The sequence below is a fragment of the Schistocerca serialis genome, chromosome 5, assembly GCF_023864345.2.
Source record: "Schistocerca serialis cubense isolate TAMUIC-IGC-003099 chromosome 5, iqSchSeri2.2, whole genome shotgun sequence".
NCBI lineage: Eukaryota > Metazoa > Arthropoda > Insecta > Orthoptera > Acrididae > Schistocerca > Schistocerca serialis.
The window spans coordinates 445,979,107-446,005,016 of NC_064642.1; the positions used below are offsets into that span (position 1 = coordinate 445,979,107).

The 25,910-nt window shown below is 40.3% G+C and overlaps 1 protein-coding gene across 1 annotated transcript in view; it reads left to right on the forward strand.

Annotated features, from left to right (window-relative positions):
* The window catches only part of LOC126480897 (neural cell adhesion molecule 2), a 586,813-nt gene that overhangs the window by 84,623 nt on the left and 476,280 nt on the right, over positions 1-25,910 (forward strand). Inside the window, exon 2 of the mRNA XM_050104295.1 lies at positions 11,354-11,562. Within this exon, the coding sequence (XP_049960252.1) occupies positions 11,354-11,562 (209 nt within the window). The remainder of the gene's footprint in view (positions 1-11,353; positions 11,563-25,910) is intronic.

Sequence of the window (25,910 nt, forward strand, 5' to 3'; positions counted from 1 at the left end):
TTTTGAACCATTTTTTTTTTTTTTTTTTTTTTTTTGGAATTAACTTCTGAGGTCATCAGTCCCCCAGAACTTAGAACTACTTAAACCTAACTAAGCTAAGGGCATCACACACATCCATGCCCGAGGCAGGATTCGAGCCTGCGACCGTAGCAGTCGCGCGGTTCCAGACTGTAGCGCCTAGAACCGCTCGGCCACTCTGGCCGGCGCTTTTTCTGGACTTCTGTGGTTTGATTAAAGTAGTCGCACCAGTGACTAGAATAATAACGACTGTGAAGGCCACACAATCTACCTGCACTCCATTTTATTGCATTATTCTACACGGAAACTTCATTCGTAGTTATCATTCACCGGTCAACGTGAAACTACTGTACTAATGAAAATTGTACGTGACAAAACCTTTCGATAGCAATCTGAAAGCAAGTGCTTTTAAATTCGGATTGCAGCATCGTCTTTGTATCTTGATCTAGAATAGCCTTTGAAACCCTACCTTTGAAAACGAACATTGAATATGTAAATTTCTTTTAATGTGTTTTCTGCCACTTGATTTATGCTGAATCTGACTAATAGTAAACAGAATTTGAATACCTAGAATGGTTGTGTAATATGCAGAATGGCTCGCTCATAAAACAATCAAAAAGTAGTTTCTAAACGTTGCATACTGAAAAATGACCTGTTAGAAAATGCATCTACTAAATTTATATGAAATCCTTGAAATGAAATGTGTTTCCAATTGAATGTTAGAAAATTCGTGCAGGCCCCACAATTGTTTCTCACCTTTGCAACAGACAACTGGACTCTACTCTGTCCGCGTAATACGAAGATAAGAAGTGCTGAAATGCATGTACCTGAAAAAAGAAAAGAATCGCTGCGCGGAATATTCCTTATTTTGTTTTATTTCAAGCTGCTTTCTCAAATTACACTTTCCTTATATTTTTTAAAAACAAATGCAGTTGCAGTTGCCCAAGGCATGACTGTGCATATTTAACCAGATTTGTTTCTTTTAACAGTGAGGAATTGGGATAGTGAAATATTTGTAAGTGACTGAAAGGGATATTCTGAAATTGAACTCCTTTTAACAGCACGGAAGTATCTCGATCTCACATAAATGATAACAATTCCTCGTCATCGTTGTACACAATAAAAATTGCTTTTATGGACACTGTTTACATTACGCAGAATATACTCTTCGCTTTCCTAATGTGGAAGGAAGATAATTAGAATACTGAACACATGCCTAATAATTCACCTTGGATACCAACACGTAACTATTTTTAAACACCATAAAATAATTACATTAATTAATTGGCAAGCGCTTGGCGCAAATAATACTTGCAAATTCCCTTTTTTCGAAATAAACACCTTTACCTAAAACCTTCTTAAAATCATCCTTGAACCTCAATTACACATCAGGGAGTGTAAAAAAGTCATTCCCTGTGCCGTAGGTACGCCGTTCAACTCCTCACTGTGCGACAAAAGAACTCTATCTCTCTCTCCCTCTCCCTCTCCCCCTCTCTCTCTCTCTCCCTCTCTCTCTCTCTCCCTCCCTCTCTCTCTCCCTCCCTCCCTCCCACCCTCCCTCCCTCCCTCCCTCCCTCCCTCTCTTTACAACTGACTCACGCGCTCGCTCGAGTGCTACTGAATAACGCAACTTCTCTTAGCCAAAGAATAGATATCATCCATGTGTTGAGGCATGAAAAGATGCACATAGTGGAAAACATACCACACTGATACATCTGCGATATACAATCCTTTCACGCGTTCTAAGGCCACAGTTAGAGAACTGTGGGGAGTGCCCGCTCCTAACTACTGGTTTTCATTCTGAACGTTTCTCAAAGCTTTCCTCTGAACCCCTGGCCTTGGCTATCGTGTTGAACTCACAATCCATTTTACGTAATTTTATTGCTATTTAACGCAAATAGTGAAAAGCTCATTGTAAAACATTCTCACTTTACTTGAGTAGAAGGTGTTATGGACGAAGAGATGCAGCACCTGCTGTTAACTATGCGGATACACGTAATATTTCGGTCGCTCTCACAATGCCACATTTAGTCTTTTAGTTCATGGCAGCGGAAATAGGCACTCGCGACCTAGCGCAGATCCGCTAAAAGGGACGCCGAGTTCAACATTTGCTTTTAGTAATGAACACAGCCTACCGTCCGGGATTTAGCGTAATGGACGCCGTGCGGCCTCATTTCCATAGAGAGCGCCGGTTCCATAGCGCCGGATTCCGAGGTGTGCGCTAGAAGTGGTGTGTGATCCTGCGGAACTACCCGACCTTTCAGAGCGCCGCAACTATCACTGCGGAGCGGGTCAGCGTCCTTAAGGGGTCGAACACTTATACTCTCAAGTAGCTGCCACTTTGCTAGTGAATGAACGTCAGTTTCATGACGTTCCTCTACATCTCTCTCAGAATATATGATCCACGCAATGAAAAAAAGGGTTTTCGTTTTGTTGTGTCTCAGTTGCCTGTAAGGAACTCCTATGGTAGTCTTTCCTGCTAACATACTGACGTAGTGCCTACATCTACTACCCAGATTACACTGATATATCGGATCAATAGTTGAATGGTAGTGCCAGTAATTTATTTTCTAATTACTGTCTATTGCTCGTACCAGAGCCACAAATTTCATCTGCATTTACATCAACACTAAATTCCCGAAGCCAACTAATGGTGTTTGTCTGAGGTTACTTTTTGCACCACTGAATGAGCCCTTCAAACCTTGTTTCACTCACGGAGAAGCCTCCATATTGGCTCAAATTTCTCGAATTTTCTCCTTGTGTTTATTACGCAAGATGTATGTGGGGGAAGCAATACACTGAAGAACCAACTGGTACACTTGCCTAATATCGTGTAGGGCGCCAGGGAGCAAGCAGAACTGCCGTAATGCGACGTGGCATTTAGTCGAATAGCGTCGCAAATAGTGCTGGAGGAAACTGACACCATGAATCCTGCAGGTCTGTCCATAAAACGGTAAGACTACAAGGGAGTGGAGATCTCTTCTGAACAGCACGTTGCAAAGCACTCTAGATATTCTCAAGCGGAAGTGTTTGAACTCAGAAGAGTGTTACTGGAACCACTCTCTAGCAATTCTTGACTTGTGGGGTGTCGCATTGTCTTGCTGGAATTTCTCAAGTCCGTCGGAATTCACAATGGACATGAATGGATGGAGGTTATCAGAAAGGGTGCTTACGTACGTGCCATCTGTCAGAGTCGTATCTAGACCTAGACGTACCAGAGGACTCATATCACTCGAACTGCACACACCCCACACCATTACCGAGCCTCCACATGCTTGAAGAGTCCCCTGCTAAAAAATAGGGTCCACAGATTCTCACTGTTGTCCCCATACCTGTACATGTCCATCCGCTCTGTACAGTTTGAAACGAGACTCTCCAACCAGGAAACATATTTTCAGTCATCAACAATCCAATGTCGCTGTTGACGGGCTCTGGCGAGGTGTAATGCTTTGTGTTGTGCAGTTATCAAGGGTACACGAGTGGGCCTTCGGCTCCGAAAGCCCATATCGATGATGCTTCACTGAATTGTTCGACGCTGCACTTGTTGATGGCCCAGCATTGAAGTGTGCAGAAATTTGCGGATGGGTTGAACTTCCGTCACGCTGAATGATCCTCTTCAGTCGTACTCGGTCACTTTATTGCAGGTTCTTTTTCCGCCGCAAAGATGTAGGAGATTTGATGCATTATCGTATTCCCGATATTCACTGTACACGGCACACTCGTTCGGGATAATCCCCACTTCATTGCTATTTCAGAGATGCTGTGTCTCATCGCTCGTGCGCCGACTATAACACCACGTTCAAACTCAGTTAAATATTGATAACCTGCCATTGTAGCAGCAGTAACCGATCGAACAACTGTGCCAGACACCTGTTTTCTTACATTGGCATTGCCGGCCCCAGCGCCGTATTCTGCCTGTTTACATATCTCTGTATTTCAATACGCGTGTCTACACAAGTTTCTTTGGCGCTTCAGTGCATGTTGTCCGACTCTTCCCAGAAATTACTCTCTCGTAAATTGAGTAGTAACTCTCTGCATGATGCACATAGTACGAGCTAACATCCCAAAGATGTTCGAGCACACATGCAGTTCCTCTTCATCGCAATGTCTTGGTTCAAACTCATCTAGGTGTTGAACCGCACTTGTCGCTTTATACGCCATAAATTAGTTACTTGTGACCCTTTGTGTAGTATGGCTGGCTGATGGCAAGTTTTCGAAATTGTTTGAAACATACAAAGTTAATATAACATATAAAACAGTAATAATAATATTGGGACTACATTAACGACCCCTAAATAATAGAGACCACACAGTTGCGATTTGGTTAGAATAAAGTTTATTTAGAAAACAAATTATCAGCGAGAGTCGTCGTATTCAGAGTTACTGTTACACTCGAGCGCATATCCGTTTGACACAGTTCGATCATTCACAATCTCATTGCGAAATACATTTTCAGTACTCCACCGCGTTATGTAACCGAAAAGTTAGAGTTCATACCAGCCGCTCAGCTGCTCACTGCTCAGAGACTACGTCCTGCGATACCACACAACGTGAAATTTTCTAAGTCGTTTCACTTCCTAGCTATCTAAAAGCCGACGGCCCGCTTTCGCATATCCACCAGCACTGTCCCTCTGCCCAGCTCCGGCCGCTTCTCCCGTGTGCCGAACATCGTCGCTCAACTGAGTATTGTGGTTTCCTTCCCTGAAACCGTCCATCTAATTGGCTACAGCTTATTCTACATTATTTTATATTTTAACGTATTTAAATAATCAAAGCTTGACCACTTTCACGTTCTAAATAAAGTAATAATAATACCCATTACATAATAAACATTAAATTCTTTTACATAAAACCAGTACAATTTCCTTCTTAACTTTGCATGTCACGGCCAGTAGCCTTGCACCAATGTGCTTTCTGATAAATAAATACAGAAGAAATAAGGTGTCGCGCTGTCATCGTTCAATGTGTTATGTGTGGAGAAAATGATGATCTGATGCTTAACTGAAAAACTTATAAGTTAAATTTACTATATATTTTAAGCAAATGAAGTTACAGAGTTAATACTTACAAAATGTTTCATTTTAATGATTTGCTTTTATATGAAATGTCGATCGTTAAGAGCAACCAAAGCGTTCAGATTTTAGCATTCAGGTCTTTGTTACAAAACCTGTTAATTTCACTTTAACAGTAAAACCTAAACTATTATAGATATTATCAATATTCGAATTTTGTTAGGAACATCATGAAAATCTAAGAAAGATAGTAGATTAAAGTTACTGTGGCCTCATTCCCTGAATTACTACAGAATTTAATAGTTTTCATAAATGTTTCCTTTTATGGCCGATCTTAGGTCCGCCATATTTAACACTGATACGCCTCCCTGGGCACAAAAACCTCCTACGGGGTTTCCTCATGATGTAGGTTCTCGTGTGTCACACTCGCACACTACAGCGCTTAGGCCTGATCAGCCCGGCCTCATTCAGCGCTACAGACGCCTGTGAATTTCCCCATCTCGTGGAGAGCCTGTGCTCTTTATGGCACGAGGCCCTGGGCGACTGGATTCGTTTCACATTTCCTGGAAGGCTGTCTCTTTCGGCCATATACTTAAATGAGAGCGAAATGCTCGTTAACTCACAAACGCCTCACTTGTAACGGCTGCCAGTGGATTTTGCTTAGCATCTCCTTAACGCCCCCACACCGGCTAAACGATCCTGTGACGAAATGCGTCTTCGCTGGATCTTCTCTATCTCATCTATCAGTCCTACCAGGTAGGGATCCCAGACAGGTTAACAGTACTCGAGAATCAGTCGAACAAGTGCCTATTAATGTGATTGTGGCATCTGCTTTCCCCACTGTTAGTTTAATGTAGTCACTCCACATAAGGTCGCTCTGGATAGTTACTAATATTTTACGGTAGCTACTGTTACCTGTGGATTGCATCAGCAGTTCAGCTGTACAGTAGTGGATTTCTTTTTATATGTGTGTACATTATGCTATATTTATTTACGTTCACTCAACTGCTAGAGCCTGCATCATTCATCAATTCTCTGGAGGTCATTGTGTCTTCTGGCGTTGCTACTTTGCTGTAGACAGCCGTATCATCTGCGAATAGCCTTAAAGAGCATCCTACGCCATCCACTAGATCACTTACGTATCTAGAACACCGATCATATCACACTTCGATGGGGTACTCCGGAAATTACTTGTACATCTTTCGATTTTTTTCTTGTAAGAGCCACATGTTGGGTTCTACCAGCAAGAAAGTCTTGAATCTAGTCGCCAATCTGCTACAATACTATATAAGCTCGTAATTTTTTTTTTTCACTAAACGGTAGTGCGGGACGCTGTCAAAGTCTTCCTGTAATCAAGGAGCACGGTATTAATCTGTGCCGTGGGCATTAATCTGTGCCGTGGTCCATGGTGCTGTGGATCACATGGAGGAACAGAGCGAGCTGCGTTTTGCGGGATCTCTGTTTGCCGAATCCCTGTTGATTTTTATAGAGAAGATTTTCATCCTCCAAAAACATCATAATGCTTGAGAAATGAACATGCTCCATAATTCTACAACAGACTGACGTCAAAGATGTAGCTCTATAATATTTTACATATGTCCTACGGCTCTTCTTAAAAACAGTAATGACATGCGCTTTTCTCCAGTCGCTACATACACTTCATTGCTAGAGCGATCTACGATAAATTACTGCTACAAGGGGAGAGAGCTCCTTCGTACAGTCTTTGTAGAATCTGACATGTACCTCATCTGGTCCTGAAACCTTTCCACTACTAAGCGATTGTAGTTGTTTTAGTATTCCGCGACCGGTTATCTCAGTATCTGCCATTTAGATGTTCGTACGACGATTGAAAGGAGGGGCCGTGTTACAATCTTCCGCTGTGAAACGATTTCGGAAGACCTAATTCAGTATTTCGGCCTACTCTCTGTTATCTTCAGTTTCGGTGCCAGTATGGATACTGAGTGAATGAACAGATGATTTTGACCCATTTACTGATCTTACATACCACTAAAACTTCTTAGGCTTTTTCAAAGTCGATGAAAGCTTCTCTCCTCGCTCTCCTTACGCTCATTTTTGCTTCGTTCAGATTCTGTTTATCAGCTAGGTTTTCACTTATCTTTAATCTGGGATGAAGTTCTCTTTATTTATTTAAAAGTTGTCTAACATGGCTATTAAACCATGGTGGCTCTTTCCCATCCCTTAAGAGCTTACACGGAACATACTTGTCTCGGGCATATTGCACGAGGCTTTTGAATTTTTTTTCCATTTGTTTTCTACGTTTTCGTCCTTATCACAGAATATCTGATGCTGACTTCTCAAATACTCTGAAATTTGTGTCCCGCCGCTCTTGATAAGCAAATTTAATCGATTGTCAGTAAGTAGTGAATCAAAATCTCCGTTATTGACACATCAAAACAGAAGACGCTCCACTTTGTAGCAGTGCACAGAACCACTGAGTAACGATTAGTGGATTTGTCTAACACAGGGGTAGTCAACCCTTTTTACTTTTTTACTTACTCTCCCCCCCCCCCCCCCCCACGCCACTTTTATATCTCTGTTAATAGCAAAATTTTCTGATCGCCCTAATTTTACTTTCTAAAATTTGTAGAGCAGAGATACAGCAAGATTAATCATGTAGTAAGAATTGCTTACAACTGCTCTATTTCAGAATTTTATGAATACCTGTTCAGAATGTTTCTAAACCCACAGCCGCCTACCACTGATCTAAGGAATATTTTAATTTGCCCTAAACTTTTTACACTTTTTAAAGAACATCTGCTCGAAAGACACGGATGTCTTGAAGGTGCTGCTACTGTCCTCACACTCAGTTACCGAATACGAAAGCGTATTTAGAGACTAGCTTGTACTTAATATCTGTAGCAAAAGAGGTCAGGTGCCAAGACCACATTCATGGATGAGCTGCTCGCTCTTGCAATCGAAATATTGTGGCACGTCAACAACATAGTAACGGAAACACAACCAGTCATTTGGTCTCTTTACTCCCCAAACCAACCAATTAACAACCAGCCATCCACACCGTGTTGCTTACCACTTTTACCGTTACGATGACAATTTTGCACATTATTTACACTTGTAATCTTGCGAGAACCAAGAAGTTTTCTGACCCTAGAGACCGACATATGTACTAACGAAGACGCTTCGCAAGCCACACAACACCCCCTTACAGTGAATGCTACTGAAGTTAGTTGTACGTTACCGTGACGGCCTCACGCTTACTGAACTCGTGACGAAGCGCACTTTTACCCTTATCACACCTGATAAGAATCCCATGCAGAGGAGCAGTATACAAGTGTCGATCGAATGACAGTTTTGTAAGCTATTTTCTTCGAGCGTGGACTTCGGATCCTGACGGTTCTTCTAACGGGTCTGTTCTGACATCTGCCTCTCTTACGATTAGTTTTACTTGTATGTGTTCGGCCTCCGTAAATCGCTCCACACGTTAAAGCATAGGCATGCTCCCAGATGAGTCGAAGGCTATCCAGTGATTTTTCAGCAAAAAAAACTGTAGCGTTTTATTCAACCTATTTATGAACAATACTTCAAATTTGTCATGCTTACGGTAACTGCTAATTTTTTCACCAAATTTTGATCCCCTGCCTGTCTTTCTGCATTTCGGTATAAGTTTTTAGCGTTGCGTTGCAATCTCTGCATCGTATGCGACAGACAACTTCATCTAACTTCCGACTTTACCCTCCAACTCTTACCCTGAATCGCTTCTTATATACAGTAGCACTGCTGTTTAACGTAGAACGACGAAAAGATTTTAATTATTTCGAACTCAAAAAAAAAAAAAAAGGAACGTGCAGTACCCAGAGCTTACCATGTTACCCATTTTCCATTCAAAGACTTCTTACGTCAATTAAAAATTGAAGTCAGTTTCTCGTGGACAGAGGAATTGGAAATATCAACCGCTAATAAGTGAGAGTGTTTGTGGTAAGATCAACCCCACATACATATGTTTCCTTGGCTTCATAACATGTCAGTACAGCGTTCAGTTACCTCTAAAATCACTCGCATGAGATACAATCACGACAAGTTCCGTCCTCATTTGCGTAGCTGAAGAGTAAGAAATTCAGACACTTGTGATTGCAATACTTCAGACATTAATCTTTGCTTGTTGCTACACAGAGGATATTATCTTTCAGAAATGACGAAACTTAAGGTACCATTTCCTACAAGCATTCCTGGTTTTCTAATAAAGAATGGTAAAGCAATTCTTAGACGCCTTACAAGATTTAGTTTAGTTAGTAACTATAAAATCTAGCCACAGACCTCTAGAGATGGTGCAATCTCCGTTTTTAATAGTTCATTACGACATTGTTGGTCTCTCAAAGCGATATGACTTCAAACACTTGCCTGTAAACATTTTTGAACAGAAACGTTTAATTCTTACTTCTCTGTTAAGAAATTAATGGGCTTTTTCTTTCTTACTTATAGTAAATGAATATAGTATAATTACTCAGTGTAACATATTCACTTGTGGGATTCTTTATTGTTGAGAGCTAAATAGTGTAACTCTTTGTGGCTAAACAGGCTAGTCACACCGGAGGCCAAATAAAACAAAAGTAAAAAATTAAGTGAAAAGCCAAGTCATTTATAAATATTGTAAACAGCAATGGTTCCACCACAGTTGAAAGATACCTGCATTGTACGCTGAAACTGTGTTTAACAGAATTTCTCGCTAACAATCTGAAAACTGCCTGACTTCCAGAGTTCGACTACAGATTCAGGTCTAGAATCGAAATAGTTACCCTAGTTTTGAACATTAACTGATGTATGAAAATGAGTCTTCAATAAATTGATGTTAATTAATCTGAAATGTATGTGACTATCTGTAAATTAGCTTTCATAAAAGAATGATTCACAAGAATATTCAAAATGTTAAGTAATTTGAACGTGCCCTGGTACAGAAACTCGAATGTAAAACATACATGAAATTTCACTAATATTCTGTTGAAAATGTTCTTTTAGGTATTACAACAAATACTTATCTTGCAACAGATATCTTGGTTCTGCCCTAAGTGCACTGTAAATGATGATTTGAAATAAGTCACTGTGCTGCAATTTGTCTGCGCATTGTTATTTCTATTACGTTGTTGTTTCAGCAAATTAGTTACATAGGTCACTTTTCCAAATCCTTAATTATTATTCAGGTAAAAGTACAAGGCGTGACAATTCAATTATTATCAAACATGTTTGTTTAAACAGTGGCGTTATATTTTCTAAAATATTTGTAACTGACAGAAGGAAATGCTTTGAAATTGATTGCTTTTAATGGCACAAAAGCAAATTCCAACTAACAAGAATAATCAGCATTCCCTGTCACAAAGAGTTGTTTACTTGGATTCGTAATGTAGTACCATTTAACTAATCCAAATAGGAGAGGGCTATTTAGAATACTGAATACAAGTCTGATAGTTCTTCCCGACCATCACTTAGATATCCTCCCACACAATAAAATCTTTGAACGGAAATAATTACTGACCTCGCGCTTGAAGCCAACAAACACTTAATAAGCTACCTTTTCCTGAGATGTTCTCTGTTTATACAGTCATCTCAAAAGTTATCGGTCGTCCTCAGGTTACATATCACGGAACATCTCAAACAGAAATCTTTGTGCTATACCTCCGCTGTCCAAGCTTGATCCAGCACCACGATTCCACAACAACTACTGCGCAAGCCAGCGATTCGACTCGACTTTCATCTGCTTGCTTGCACGCGCTTTCTTTTAATAATAGAACCTCTGGGAATCAGAGACTGTGTGTCGTTCATGGGTTCAGCATGCTAAGATATTTGAAATAATAATATTACTAACAAGCAGATAATTTTCATTAAATTTAGATTTAAAGTGGCACGAAGAGGTAATGCACAAAACTATGATTTAATATAATTTCATTTAATGTATAAACCTTCCACAGTCCCTTGGGGCATGAAAGAAATTAAGATTTATCTCCGTTAAAAATAAAAGTAGTCTCTTACATTTAACTTTTCAAGGCCGAGGTAAAGTGCCATCAGGTGATTGTCTGACGTAGTATGTACAGGCCATCCTGTCTACCCCATTGCATACCGGGACCAATAACTGTGAGACCCTTTCTGTTTCATTCAGTAAACGTGGACGTGTTACACATCTGAACTGTAACCGTCGTACAACGGAAACGATAAGATTACGCATTCACTCCCTTCTATTAGTCACAGAAGATTATATCGGGAGTTCCCCACCACTCTACCTGCTTGTAACTAGTCCCTCAGCAGTTGCGTAGTGTTGTCAGTGAAGTGAAGTGCGGTGTTTTCTTTGCCCACAGCTTCGACGTGCGCGGCCGCGAGTACGGCCAGGCCAAGACGTGGTCGGCGCCGCGTGCGTTCGGCTCGCGGGCCTTCTTCCGCACGGCGACGACGCCGGCGCAGCTGCTCGTCGACGACCTGGCGCTCTCCGACGAGGGCGTCTACCGCTGCCGCGTCGACTTCCGCGACTCGCCGACGAGGAACCTCAAGATCAACCTCACCGTCATCAGTGAGTCTCACTTCCTGTTCTGCTTCTCGCCATGCTCTCCTTACACAGCACTGGAACACTGCCCTTGCTGTTATTAGTTAACACCTTAATAAACCAATTAGCTGACAAACCCGGCGATGCATGGGTATTCATTTTGTCAATTTTCTACAAGAAATAGAAACGAATATGAGCTATGTTTGCAGTGAGTATCGAAAAAATTTCATTTCTATGTACTCGTGAAAACATCTTTGAAATTGTGAAACAATTTACTCATGATGAACTCGAAGGGGCGATCTGTAGTGATTACTTAGGAGAAGAACTTCTTAGCCGAGACCGCTACAAAAAACTTTACTGTAGATGACCGGTTTCGGTAAAACTAATTTACCATCTTGAGATCTTCACACAGGTTATTACAAATATCTTCTACCAGCTAAACACAAAATCTTTCCATAACATTTCCAGGCACATAAACGTGAAGAGAATGATGCGTTGGCACGTCAAAATTAAAATTACTATGTGTATCACAATCCACCGAAACATAACACGTCATGCCTACCAGGGCGCCACTAGACTGTCAAAACCCAATGCACGAGACAAACAGAACACAAGCACAACAGATTTCGCTGCAGTACATAGAGTTCATCGGAAAAAGTCAAATACGTGATTTAAAAATAACCAAAATTTCAAATATATATTATTATATTAATGTAATTCAGTGAGTGAGCTTCCGTAGGTTTGTGAGTCAGAACTGCGTTTTGGTTTCTGATGTTCAGTATTATTTAGCTACATACGTCCATGTACTCTACCTAAGATGAGGACTGTGATTAATTTTGACGGCTTTCTGTTGTTAACCTATGTAGTATTCATGGCCTGATATAGGCTATCACATCACCCAATGTTTTTGGTGCACTGAATATGTTGCGTTGTGCCCTATTGGTATAATTTTCAGACTGGTTACCCTAACTTCAGATACCCGTTTGAATAACGCTGTATTCTGATTTTAATAATTTACTATAATAATCTTTTTAGCATACAGCCTAAGTTCGGTTTCTCATAATAATAAGTTTAAAAAAATTGCTTTTCTTTGATAACTATTCTTGTCGCTTTCTTAGCGAAATTGAAGAAAGAAGGTACTTGCAGTTTTGTAATGATATAACGAAAGTATCTCAAGTATGGTATGTAGCGTTTCTTAGCAGTATTTTGTCATGAAGAAATGACCAGAAGTATAAACATTTCAGAGTTTTTTTCTATATGTATGTATATTAGGAATCACGGTTGTTTGACTTTTACTAATAGAACCCATGTACTGCAGCGACACCTGTTGTGCTTGTCGTCTGTTCGTTTCATGCATTGGCTATTGACAGTCAAGTGGCGCCCTGGTAGGCACGACGTGTTATGTTATGGGAAAGATAGTTTGACCGCTTGTGATGTACCTAGTAATTTTAATCTTTACGCAACAATGTGTCTTTCATTACATATTTATGTTCCTAGAAATCCAGTGGAAACATTTTGTGTGTAACTGACACAGGATGTTTGTAATAACTTTTATGTGGATCTGAAGATGGTAAAATACTTTTAACGAAACCGGTTATCTACGATAAAGCTTTTTACAGTGATATCAGCTAAGAAGTTCTTTTCCTCCTAAGTAAAGAAATATTCATACTATACGAATGTATAATTAAGAAACATGATACCAAAGATTTTCTGTACGCTGAAAGTAGCTGTTTCGCATGTCTACAACGCTGTTTTGCAGACGTTTCAATGACAAAGCTTCTTCCTAGCACTATAACTGCTATCGTTTTCACCCATAGCCGTTTGCACTTCGCAAATGAAAGCAGTCGAAAGCGCTACAAGATGTCAGGGATTTCCTTTACTTCACTCGTCTGAGTAATGTCTTAGAAGTAAAGAATAAATGAATTAAAACATTATGCATAATGTGGAATTTTTCACGTGCCTCAGTATTTACGACATCATATTTCTTGAATGATATGTTGTACAGCGATGCAGTTGTGTAGGTACATTCAGCGGCACATGTCGATACTTTCAGCCCAATATGTTACGAACAGCGTTCGTAACAAAAAAGTAATAAATGTAGACGCTATGCATGATGCTGGCTTTTTTCACGCATGTCAGTCGTTATTATTTCATATCTACTGATATATATATCATAAAATGATATAATTTTGCAGCTAGATTCAGCGGCATATCTGAACACTGTTTGTATAGTATGTTGCGAATGTTGTTGTTGTTGTGGTCTTCAGTCCTGAGACTGGTTTGATGCAGCTCTCCATGCTACTCTATCCCGCGCAAGCTTCTTCATCTCCCAGTACCTACTGCAACCTACATCCTTCTGAATCTGCTTAGTGTATTCATCTCTTTGTCTCCCTCTACGATTTTTACCCTCCACGCTGCCCTCCAATGCTAAATTTGTGATCCCTTGATGCCTCAAAACATGTCCTACCAACCGATCCCTTCTTCTAGTCAAGTTGTGCCACGAACTTCTCTTCTCCCCAATCCTATTCAATACCTCCTCATTAGTTACGTGATCTACCCACCTTATCTTCAGCATTCTTCTGTAGCACCACATTTCGAAAGCTTCTATTCTCTTCTTGTCCAAACTGTTTATCGTCCATGTTTCACTTCCATACATGGCTACACTCCATACAAATATTTTCAGAAACGACTTCCTGACACTTAAATCTATACTCGATGTTAACAGATTTCTCTTCTTCAGAAACGATTTCCTTGCCATTGCCAGTCTATATTTTATATCCTCTCTACTTCGACCATCATCAGTTATTTTACTCCCCAAATAGCAAAATTCCTTTACTACTTTAAGTGTCTCATTTCCTAATCTAATTCCCTCAGCATCACCCGATTTAATTTGACTACATTCCATTATCCTTGTTTTGCTTTTGCTGATGTTCATCTTATATCGTCCTTTCAAGACACTGTCCATTCCATTCAACTGCTCTTCCAAGTCCTTTGCTGTCTCTGACAGAATTACAATGTCATCGGCGAACCTCAAAGTTTTTACTTCTTCTCCATGAATTTTAATACCTACTCCGAATTTTTCTTTTGCTTCCTTTACTGCTTGCTCAATGTACAGATTGAATAACATCTGGGACAGGCTACAACCCTGTCTCACTCCTTTCCCAACCACTGTTTCCCTTTCATGCCCCTCAACTCTTATAACTGCCATCTGGTATCTGTACAAATTGTAAATAGCCTTTCGCTCCCTGTATTTTACCCCTGCCACCTTCAGAATTTGAAAGACAGTATTCCAATTAACATTGTCAAAAGCTTTCTCTAAGTCTACAAATGCTAGAAACGTAGGTTTGCCTTTTCTTAATCTTTCTTCTAAGATAAGTCGTAAGGTTATTATTGCCTCACATGTTCCAACATTTCTAAGGAATCCAAACTGATCTTCCCCGAGGTCCGCTTCTACCAGTTTTTCCATTCGTCTTTAAAGAATTCGCGTTAGTATGTTGCAGATGTGACTTATTAAACTGATAGTTCGGTAATTTTCCCATCTGTCAACACCTGCTTTCTTTGGGATTGGAATTATTATATTCTTCTTGAAGTCTGAGGGTATTTCGCCTGTCTCATACATCTTGCTCACTAGATGGTAGAGTTTTGTCATGACTGGCTCTCCCAAGGCCATCAGTAGTTCTAATGGAATGTTGTCTATTCCCGGGGCCTTGTTTCGACTCAGGTCTTTCAGTGCTCTGTCAAATTCTTCACGCGGTATGTTATCTCCCATTTCGTCTTCATCTACATCCTCTTCCATTTCCATAATATTGTCCTCAAGTACATCGCCCTTGTATAAACCCTCTATATACTCCTTCCACCTTTCTGCCTTCCCTTCTTTGCTTAGAACTGGGTTGCCATCTGAGCTCTTGATATTCATACAAGTGGTTCGCTTCTCTCCAAAGGTCTCTTTAATTTTCCTGTAGGCAGTATCTATCTTACCCCTAGTGAGACAAGCCTCTACATCCTTACATTTGTCCTCTAGCCATCCCTGCTTAGCCATTTTGCACTTCCTGTCGATCTCATTTTTGAGACGTTTGTTTTCCTTTTTGCTTGCTTCATTTACTGCATCTTTATATTTTCTCCTTTCATCAATTAAATTCAATATTTCTTCTGTTACCCAAGGATTTCTGTTAGCCCTCGTCTTTTTACCTACTTGATCGTCTGCTGCCTTTACTACTTCATCCCTCAGAGCTACCCATTCTTCTTCTACTGTATTTCTTTCCCCCATTCCTGTCAATTGTTCCCTTATGCTCTCCCTCAAACTCTCTACAACCTCTGGTTCTTTCAGTTTATCCAGGTCCCATCTCCTTAAATTCCCACCTTTTTGCAGTTTCTTCAGTTTCAATCTGCAGTTCATAACCAATAGATTGTGGTCAGAATCCACATCTGCCCCTGGAAATGTCTTACAATTTAAAACCTGGTTCCTAAATCTCTGTCTTACCATTATATAATCTATCTGATACCTTTTAGTATCTCCAGGATTCTTCTGGGTATACAACCTTCTTTTATGATTCTTGAACCAAGTGTTAGCTATGATTAAGTTATGCTCTGTGCAAAATTCTACAAGGCGGCTTCCTCTTTCATTTCTTCCCTCCAATCCATATTCACCTACTATGTTTCCTTCTCGCCCTTTTCCTACTGACGAATTCCAGTCACCCATGACTATTAAATTTTCGTCTCCCTTCACTACTTGAATAATTTCTTTTATCTCGTCATACATTTCATCAATTTCTTCATCATCTGCAGAGCTAGTTGGCATACAAACTTGTACTACTGTAGTAGGCATGGGCTTTGTGTCTATCTTGGCCACAATAATGCGTTCACTATGCTGTTTGTAGTAGCTTACCCGCACTCCTATTTTTTTATTCATTATTAAACCTACTCCTGCATTACCCCTGTTTGATGTTGTATTTATAACCCTGTAATCACCTGACCAAAAGTCTTGTTCCTCCTGCCACCGAACTTCACTAATTCCCACTATATCTAACTTTAACCTATCCATTTCCCTTTCTAAATTTTCTAACCTACCTCCCCGATTAAAGGATCTGACATTCCACGCTCCGATCCGTGGAACGCCAGTTTTCTTTCTCCTGATAACGACGTCCTCTTGAGTAGTCCCCGCCCGGAGATCCGAATGGGGGACTATTTTGCCTCCAGAATATTTTACCCAAGAGGACGCCATCATCATTTAATCATACAGTAAAGCTGCATGTCCTCGGGAAAAATTACGGCTGTAGTTTCCCCTTGCTTTCAGCCGTTCGCAGTACCAGCACAGCAATGCCGTTTTGGTTAATGTTACAAGGCCAGATCAGTCAATCATCCAGACTGTTGCCCCTGCAACTACCGAAAAGGCTGCTGCCCCTCTTCAGGAACCACACGTTTGTCTGGCCTCTCAACAGATACCCCTCCGTTGTGGTTGCACCTACGGTACGGCCATCTGTATCGCTGAGGCACGCAAGCATCCCCACCAACGGCAAGGTCCATGGTTCATGTTGCGAATAGATTTACAAAAACATTGCGGCAGTTTTTCACGCATCTTAGTATTCATGACGTCGTATCTCCTGGACTATGAGTGGTATCATGACATATTTTTGTCGGTCCACTAAGCTTTTCATGGCTGCTACTGAGCTGAAATGTGCTATTTAACACAGTTCCCATGATATTTAAGAAGCTTGAAAGTTGTTGACGTGAGCACGAGTACGTCCAGGACCAAGATAACCAAACCCAGTACTCTCAAATTACTGATTGTAATGCACCAATACCAATAATATTTAGTGCAACCAGTGCTGAAGGACAACAGAATTGAATCCTCCAAACTAAAATTATCACGAAGTGCCCTCTTTAGTCTTATTCTGCTTCACTGGACGCTTCAATGCAAAGTGGATATACATATAGCATCGCCTTCTGGCTAGCTTCCCTCCTACTTCATTTGGGATGGACAAAGTAACTCGCACTGTTATGCACACTTAGAAAATCACAAAAATACACGGTGTCTCTCCCAAGAGTCGTCAGGAGAATTTTCTCTGGTGTTTCAGCAGGTACTTGCAGATTTGTTTTTGATAAATGTTGCTGGAGTCATCCCAAAACAAAAACTGCTCTTCACATGTTTCACGTGACGCGCAGCGTCAAAGCAAAGCGTCAGTTCGTTTCCCGTTACAAACAAAATGATCTTTAAATCGGAACTACACGCGCGAATCGGACAGAGCGGTCCCAAATTAGTCTACTACGATATTCGTTTTATCGATATGTGGAAACAGGAATAGTAAAACACGTAGAATAATCAGATAGCACCGCTCTGGCTATCCAGAACCACTACTCAGTCGCTGCTGGAATACTTGGTCATTCTACGTGTTTCAGTAGCGCTGTCCACACACTTTGTTTACACGAATATCACGCTAGACTCATCTGAGACCACTCCGTCGAATAGACACGTAAAATTACTGTTTAAAAATCGTTTTGTTTGTGACGGTAAACAAATCGATACTTTCCGTCGAAATTGGGCGTCGCATGAGACATGCAATGAGCAATACTTGTTTGAGTCACTATGTGTGTGTGTGTGTGTGTGTGTGTGTGTGTGTGTGTGTGTGTGTGTGTGCGCGCGCGCACGCGCGCGCGCGTGCGTGGTCATAAATAACTCCGTTACGTAAAAGGTCAATGTTTACTATAGGAGACATCCTCGTGGAAAAGAACAGTTGTTACAGCAGATACGGTGAGAGCAAGGAGCGAGTAAGTCACTGAGAATTACGAATGTAAACTGGTACATCGGTGCTGTGTAATGTATAAGAAATGAAGTATATAATAAACATTGGCTGTTAAAACATCTGACATTCTAGCGTTGAATGATGGAAGTTCTTCTGAATAAAATCTGATACTGGAAATGGTCAGTAAGTGAATGTTGTATACTTCTATTTGGTGCTATACGTCGCCGTACACTATACCTTTCATTTCGTTCCTGCTAAACAAAGGTGTATTGTTATTAACCTGTGGTACAAGTAAATTTATTTAGAAAGCAATTATTTCTGCATTCAGATAATTATTTATTTCACCCTCACACAATTATTGTTATGGGTGTATAATTGCCAGTTCTAACAGCGAGATAGTTTCATGCTGATAATTAAATGGTATGCAACGAAATTCTGTTCGTTTCTTGTCTTACAGGAATGCAATATACAGTTCTTTAGTCTATATCAACATCTGGACAACACAAGGACGTAGTCAGGATTTCTTAAAGATGACATCAAAAGACACATTTTTTTCATTTACTCTGAAGATTTTCATAAAGAACGGTAAACCATTTTATTAGAAAATGATCTCGGAGTTTTCACCACGTGGAGATATAATCTCCTTAGTTAAGAGCGATACACGTTGCCAAACCACTAAGAAGCAGTCGTGCTCCAATGTCCTTCGTCCTTCAAAGTCGTTTTAGACTCTTCTTCTTTCAGTCTGGATCTGGACGAGCGCAAATTTATTGTGGACACCGTGATTATTACCGACAAGGCTGTTGAAAGAGCTCTCTATTCGAAAAGAACTAAAACAACTTTTGGTAGCGAAAATGCAAAGGATGCGGAATTATTCAACTTAACACTTACACAATTTTCTCATTTAAGTAAGCATGTCTCACTGCTTGCAATGTAAGAACGATCGTTTTCTGCATTAATGAATGTCCCAGCACACAAAATGAGCATAAATGAGGAAAATTTTGATTATTACTTATTTATCTTACGGATTTTAGTGTCGGGATCTCCTAAGAGATGCTCAGCTTTCCTTCGATACAGATTTCTTCAGTTAAGCAGAGGGGTGGCATCTTTAAGAGAACTGGAATCTGTCAGGAATTAGCTGTGGCTTATAGTAAGGGAACAGCCCCGGCATTGCCTGAATTGAAAATGGGAAACCACAGAAACAAAGGTCGCCGGCAGATGGATTCAAACCTCCACGTCTCCCTAATCCGAAGATAGCTAGCTCAAGGGCTCAACACGCAGAACGGATCAAGTCGATGGGGAATTTGAAAAAAAAAAAAAAAAAAGCCGGCCTTTGTACATTGTCTTAAAATAAAATGAAATGCATAACAACATAAGATTGAATTCTGACATTGCATGGTTTTCCTTTGTGCACGTTTAGTCATCTTACAGTGCATGAATGCATCCATATTTTAAGACTTAAATGCGTTCAGTTATCTACATCTACGTGATTACTCTGCTATTCACAATAAAGTGCCTGGCAGAGAGTTCAATGAACCACCTTCAAGCTGTCTCTCTACCGTTACACTCTCGAACGGCGCGCGGGGAAACCCTGCACATAAATTTTTCTGTACGAGCCCTGATTTCTCACATTTTATCGTGATGATCATTTCTTTCTATGTAGGTGGGTGCCCAAAGAATGTTTTCGCAATCGGAGGAGAAAACTGATAATTGAAATTTCATGAGAAGATCCCGTGGCAACAAAAAGCGCCTTTGTTTTAATTATTGCCATTCCAATTCACGTATCATGTATGTGGCACTATCTCCCTATTTCGCGATAATACAAAGCGAGCTGCCCTTCTTTGTACTTTTTCGACTTCATCCATCAGTCCCATCTGATGTGGATCCCACCCTGCACAGCAGTGCTCCAGTCTAGGGTGAACAAGCATGGTGTAAGCAGTCTCTTTAGTAGATATGTTGCACCTTCTAAGTGTTCTGCCAATGAAGCGCAGTCTTTGGTTGACTCTAACCACAACATTATCTATGAGGTCGTTCCTATTTAGGGTATTTGCAATTGTAATCCCTAAGCATTTAGTTGAATCTACAGGCTCCAGATTTGTGTGACTTACCGCGTAATCGAAATTTAGCGGGTTTCTTTTAGTACTGATGTGAATAACTTCACACTTTTCCTTATTCAGGGTCAATTGCCGCTTTTCACACCATACAGATATCTTATCTAAATCATTTTGCAAGTCGTTTTGATCATCTGAGGACTTTATAAGACGGTAAACGACAGCATCGTCTGCAAACAATCTAAGACGGCTCCTCAGATTGTCTCCTATGTCGTTAATATAGATCAGGAACAATAGAGGGCCTATAACACTGCCTTGGGGAACGCCGGATATTATTTCTGTTTTACTCCATGAGTTTCCGTCTATTACTACGAACTGTGACCTTTCTGACAGGAAATCACGAATCCAGTCGCACAACTGAGGCTGTATTCCATAGGCACGCAGTTTGGTTACAAGACGCTTGTGAGGAACGGTGTCGAAAGCCTTCTGGAAATAGAAGAATATGGAATCAATTTGACATCCCTTGTCGATAGCACTCATTACTTCATGAGTATAAAGAGCTAGTTGTGTTTCGCAAGAACGATATTTTCTGAATCCGTGCTGACTACATGTCAATAAATCGTTATTATAGTATTACAAGAGAATAAACAGATTTTTGAAGAAACGAGGTGGGAGGGAGGGATGCACGACATAGTCCACTCTACCAATTCAGGTAGCACGCTGCAAAAATCTTTCAGGAACCAATGTACTATAGCATGTGCTGTCATCACATACCCCTTACCTCTTCACAAATCCTTCCGCATCTCTCCTTATTGAAACTGGTTTTCATAATTGAGAACCGCCTGGGTGACCAGATTGGGTACATTTTATTGTTGGGACTACTAATGACAGATGATTGAGAAGGCTTTTTAAAGAAACGTAACCATCTCCATTTGGGTGACATTTTGTTGATCAATGCTCTTTTTGTACGAAAAAGACAAATTCAAGCGATTTTTATTCACTGATTTTAATTTAATGTTCTTTTTAATACTGTTTACCGCTTCGGTGGCTTGTAAAATACTGAAATATGAAACGTCTAAGTCCTACCAACCTCCAAATAATGACTCCACTGCTAACATTAAATTGCTGTTGATAAGTAATTAGGCTGTTATACTAGTACGTACATGTTTTTATCTTAGCGTAACGCTAGCGGACGAATCAAAATCGGATTTCCTTTTCTTTCATGTTACAGACTTATCCATGATTAGAATTTATCACAACAGGAAACAGCACAAAAAAATAAAAGGGTAGCCCTTACATTAAATTCAGCTGCAAGTAAGATCTGAGCTGATTAACAAAATAACCGGGCCCAAGCAAGGCCAACAACTAGTCTTGGGTAATATAGGGATAGGCAGTAGCCGAAAGTGCTAAGGATGTATTGGTAGTGCTGATCCATCGTTGTCCTGCTGACTTGACTGTGCGTATCTCTTTTTAGTCGTATGATTGAAAATCAAAATATCCTTCAATTTCACTATACGAGAGCTAGGCCGTGAGTAATCTCATTTAGGTGAAAGGGGGATCTCCGGATCCCATGGACACCCCTCCTCCGCCCCACCGTTTCGCTAGTCCGTGTATGATAGTTAAAATTGCTGCTGTCACACGTTATGACACAAGTCATTGGCTTTGTAGAAACCACTGGCATATTTTGTCATCTCACCTGGTCCCCGAAGTGGATACTCTTTGATGCCGATGTGCTGCAGCTGTTTTGACGATCTTTGGTCCACAGCAAGATAGGAGTTGCTATCCTGTCAACGCTAAAACGAATTAACAAAATGCAAATTAAATTTATACTGCCATCTGATGCGTAACCTTGTCATAATACACATGTTGTAAAATTCTGAAACTGTTTCAGAGTGGGTTGCGTGACAGGATTATGTTAGACAGGTATTGCAGACAGTGTTTTGCACTCTCAACAATGGCGACCGCGTAATTATTCGCTTAAATTATGAACCGCCACTTTTATTAATGCACACCTTTGAAATATTATTTGCTTTCATGCTTACATTGATAAAGCCAAATTTTGAAAATGGTTCACAGTTCAGATCACAAATAAAAGTTGTCAGCTCCACCTGTAAAACAGTTCATAGAACAGTCAACAATCACAGTCTCTCTTCTGTTCAAAATAATACGGAAAATAGTTCGGTATGTTGCCAGGAGAAATCATTCTGGTTCTATGAAGGTCGTTGTATTAGCAGCTCTATCTCCCGAAGTTTTCTGCGCTAGGCTTTGAAAATTCTTCTCTTGCTGATTTTTGGTTCTTGTTTTTCTTCTTTTCTTCCACGTCGTCACCTCATGCGATGTTCTCTTCTGGGAAGATTTTCCAGAATTAGTTCTCCTCTCGAAATTCTTGTAAACTATTGCATCAATCGAGGAGAATAGTGTTCGTGAACGTTCTCAGTTCTTGTCGCCTGCTCATTTTATTAGTGTATTCCTGGTCTTCACACAGTATCCCTGTGAACTTGAACTACTTCGCCACAAAAACTGCTCTGCCTCCCAAAAAATAATTCATTTTTTCCTAGTTGACTCCACACTCATGATTTCTGTCGAAGCACTTCTGAGACCCGGCTAAGAGACTGTACTTCAAAGCCGGCCAGTGTGGCCGTGCGGTTCTAGGCGCTTCAGTCTGGAACCGCGTGACCGCTACGGTCGCAGGTTCGAATCCTGCCTCGGGCTTGGATGTGTGTGATGTCCTTAGGTTACTTAGGATTAAGTAGTTCTAAGTTCTAGGGGACTGATGACCACAGATGTTAAGTCCCATAGTGCTCAGAGCCAATTGAACTATACTTCAAAATTTCATGTTCTTTTCTTCACAGTATTCTGTCCTTTCATTACTTGTTGTTACTAAATGTAATAGATCTTCCACTTATATCCACACACGCCATCTCTTTGTATCTTAACACTTCCAAGTCATATCTTCACCGTCTCTTTCACTAATTGCTTCTGCATATAAATTTTTTTCATAGATTAAACTCTCCATACGGAGGCAAAAGCTTAAGAATACAGAGATGTAACGTATAATTGCATTGAAAGAATAATATTAGAAATTCGTACAAAAATTTTCATTAAGAATAAGACATGAAATAAGTAAAGGAAAATGAAATTACAGAGTAAATACAAATTTACTACACATTTCTGATAAATATTGACTGATGGGATGCTGTTTTGTGATTAAAGAACGGGTTGGAAATATGCCGATTATATACTTTGTTTTATTTCGAACTCTTCTTCTGTCTGGACCTTCCTGATCGATAGTAGACAACCTCACCTAAGGGGTGTCGAAGGGATTGCCTGCGCTGAGACGCTAGAGCCGCCGCCAGGCACCACTCTGCTGAATGGGAAAAAAATTTGGAAATTTGTGGTAAGGACTATGGGACCAAACTGCTGAGGTCATCAGTCCCTAGGGTTACACATTAATTAAACTAACTTACGCTAAGGAAAACACACACACACCCATACCCGAGGGAGGACTCGAACCTCCGACGGAGTGAGCCGCACGAACCGTAACGAGACGCCCGAGACCACGCGGCCACCCCGCGGGTGTTGAAGTCTCAGACAGACACATTTTTATCGTGCCTGACAAAGTTGCCTCGATGGCACCGAGGGTGTTGCCGAACTGTGGGTTCTTAGAGAGACACTTTGCCGTTTTGTTCACGCAAATTTCTGTTGCAGTTCTCAAACGTATTATCTACCATATTGAAAAGTTCTTCATAAATTATAAGGTACATAATTTCAATGATACAATGAGATAACTGTTCTTCTCTTCACATTTAGTATTTACCATTACATCACACAACTTTGTTGGAGTCAATCATTTGTTTACACGTTTACATTTTCTGGTAATTTTTTTCTCCAAAATGATAATATCCCACTTGTTTGTCATAAAAGCAGAGATTAAGCATAGTGTAGGATATTAGTACCATTCAACTAACTTGCTAGCATTGTTTGGTATTTTAGCGTTTCCAGACAAACTTGTTTGGAACTCTTAATGCAGAAACTAGCTTATGACCGTCTGTTAACGCAAACAGAAAATAACTTGAAAGTCACAACGAAGTCGCTAAACATCCGCCACTGTAGCTTGTGTGCTGAGAGCAGGAAACAGAATATAAATATTGGTCAACATGCCACGATATGTTAAACGAGTAATCAACATTATTGTCATCTCAATTAACACTCTTCACTATCTCGTATGTAAAACTTGTGAGCACAAAACAGAGTACTGTACCATGAGTAGAATACGCTTATGTCGGTGCGCAGTATTTTAAATTTTGCCTGCATACCTAGATTAGGGAGCAGCATAAGTTTCACATTATTGTACTCGTATAAGCAGCACTCCTAAACTTGCTTACAGTTACGTTTACCAGTCTGGGAAGGGAAATACTGGCAACTAATATGAATAGTTTTATTTACATTAAGCGCTGTAGCTGCTTGACATACATACTGATAATTTCTCCTACACTTTGATAGACGCTGGGAAATCCTGAGGAAATAGCTGGACAATGTACGAAATCATTTACTTCCTACTGTAAACCAGAAGAAGTAACTATGCACCACAGTGTACTTTTTTCTGAATTTTCTGGACAAATCAGATGTCTTATAGAGTTAAACCAAAAAGCTTACGTTCAATAGATGTAATGTGACTAGTTTATAAGAATGAGAAAAGAACCTTTAGAAAGGCCTATGTGGTCAATTATTAACTCAATGATTTGGGTTTGTGAGGCAGTATTAATATTAGCTAACTGTAGTTGATAAACGTTCCGTTGTTTAATTTAAACAACATCTTATATCACATAATCCTGATAGTAAAATCTATTCCAGAAAAGCGCCGTAGCCTCGAACACGTTTAATAGAGGAGCTAGCCAATTAATTTTAAGTCTCCTACTAATTGCTTTGAGTAGTAAACCGCGAACCATGCTGCTCACGTCCATCCCTCGAAGAAGTGGGCTGTGTAAGCCCGCCCCAGACTTTATATTCACTAACTTTGTTTCCTTTCTTCGAACTAAGAGGATCGGCCGACGAAGTTTCAGCTGATCATTTTACCGTAATCCTGGCCTCTTGAGAGGAACTTTAATTACAAAAATCATCCTTCGGTGTTGACTCTTTAATTATTCATAACACGCCTGTCTACAGTTTATAATAAAGTTCTTTCTAATTTATTCATATTTAAAGCACGTGGCCTGTAGGAAATACTTTTAAGGATTGGAAGTACTGGAAATTGAAGTAAACTGGAAGCATTTGCATTATGAACATTTATCGATTCAACTGATAAGCTCCATCTTCGTACAGGTAAAGCAGGCACCTGGAGTGCGTAAATAAATTAATAACTTCTTTTGCGTAGGCACACTACTAAGAAACGATGCAAGCTGGAAAGGCACTTCGAGGTATGAGAAAAAGATTCGCCAGAACATATTTCGTTGTTTGGAAAAGTAGCAGGGCGGTGAAATGGCTCTGAGCACTATGGGACTCAACTGCTGAGGTCATTAGTCCCCTAGAACTTAGAACTAGTTAAACCTAACTAACCTAAGGACATCACAAACATCCATGCCCGAGG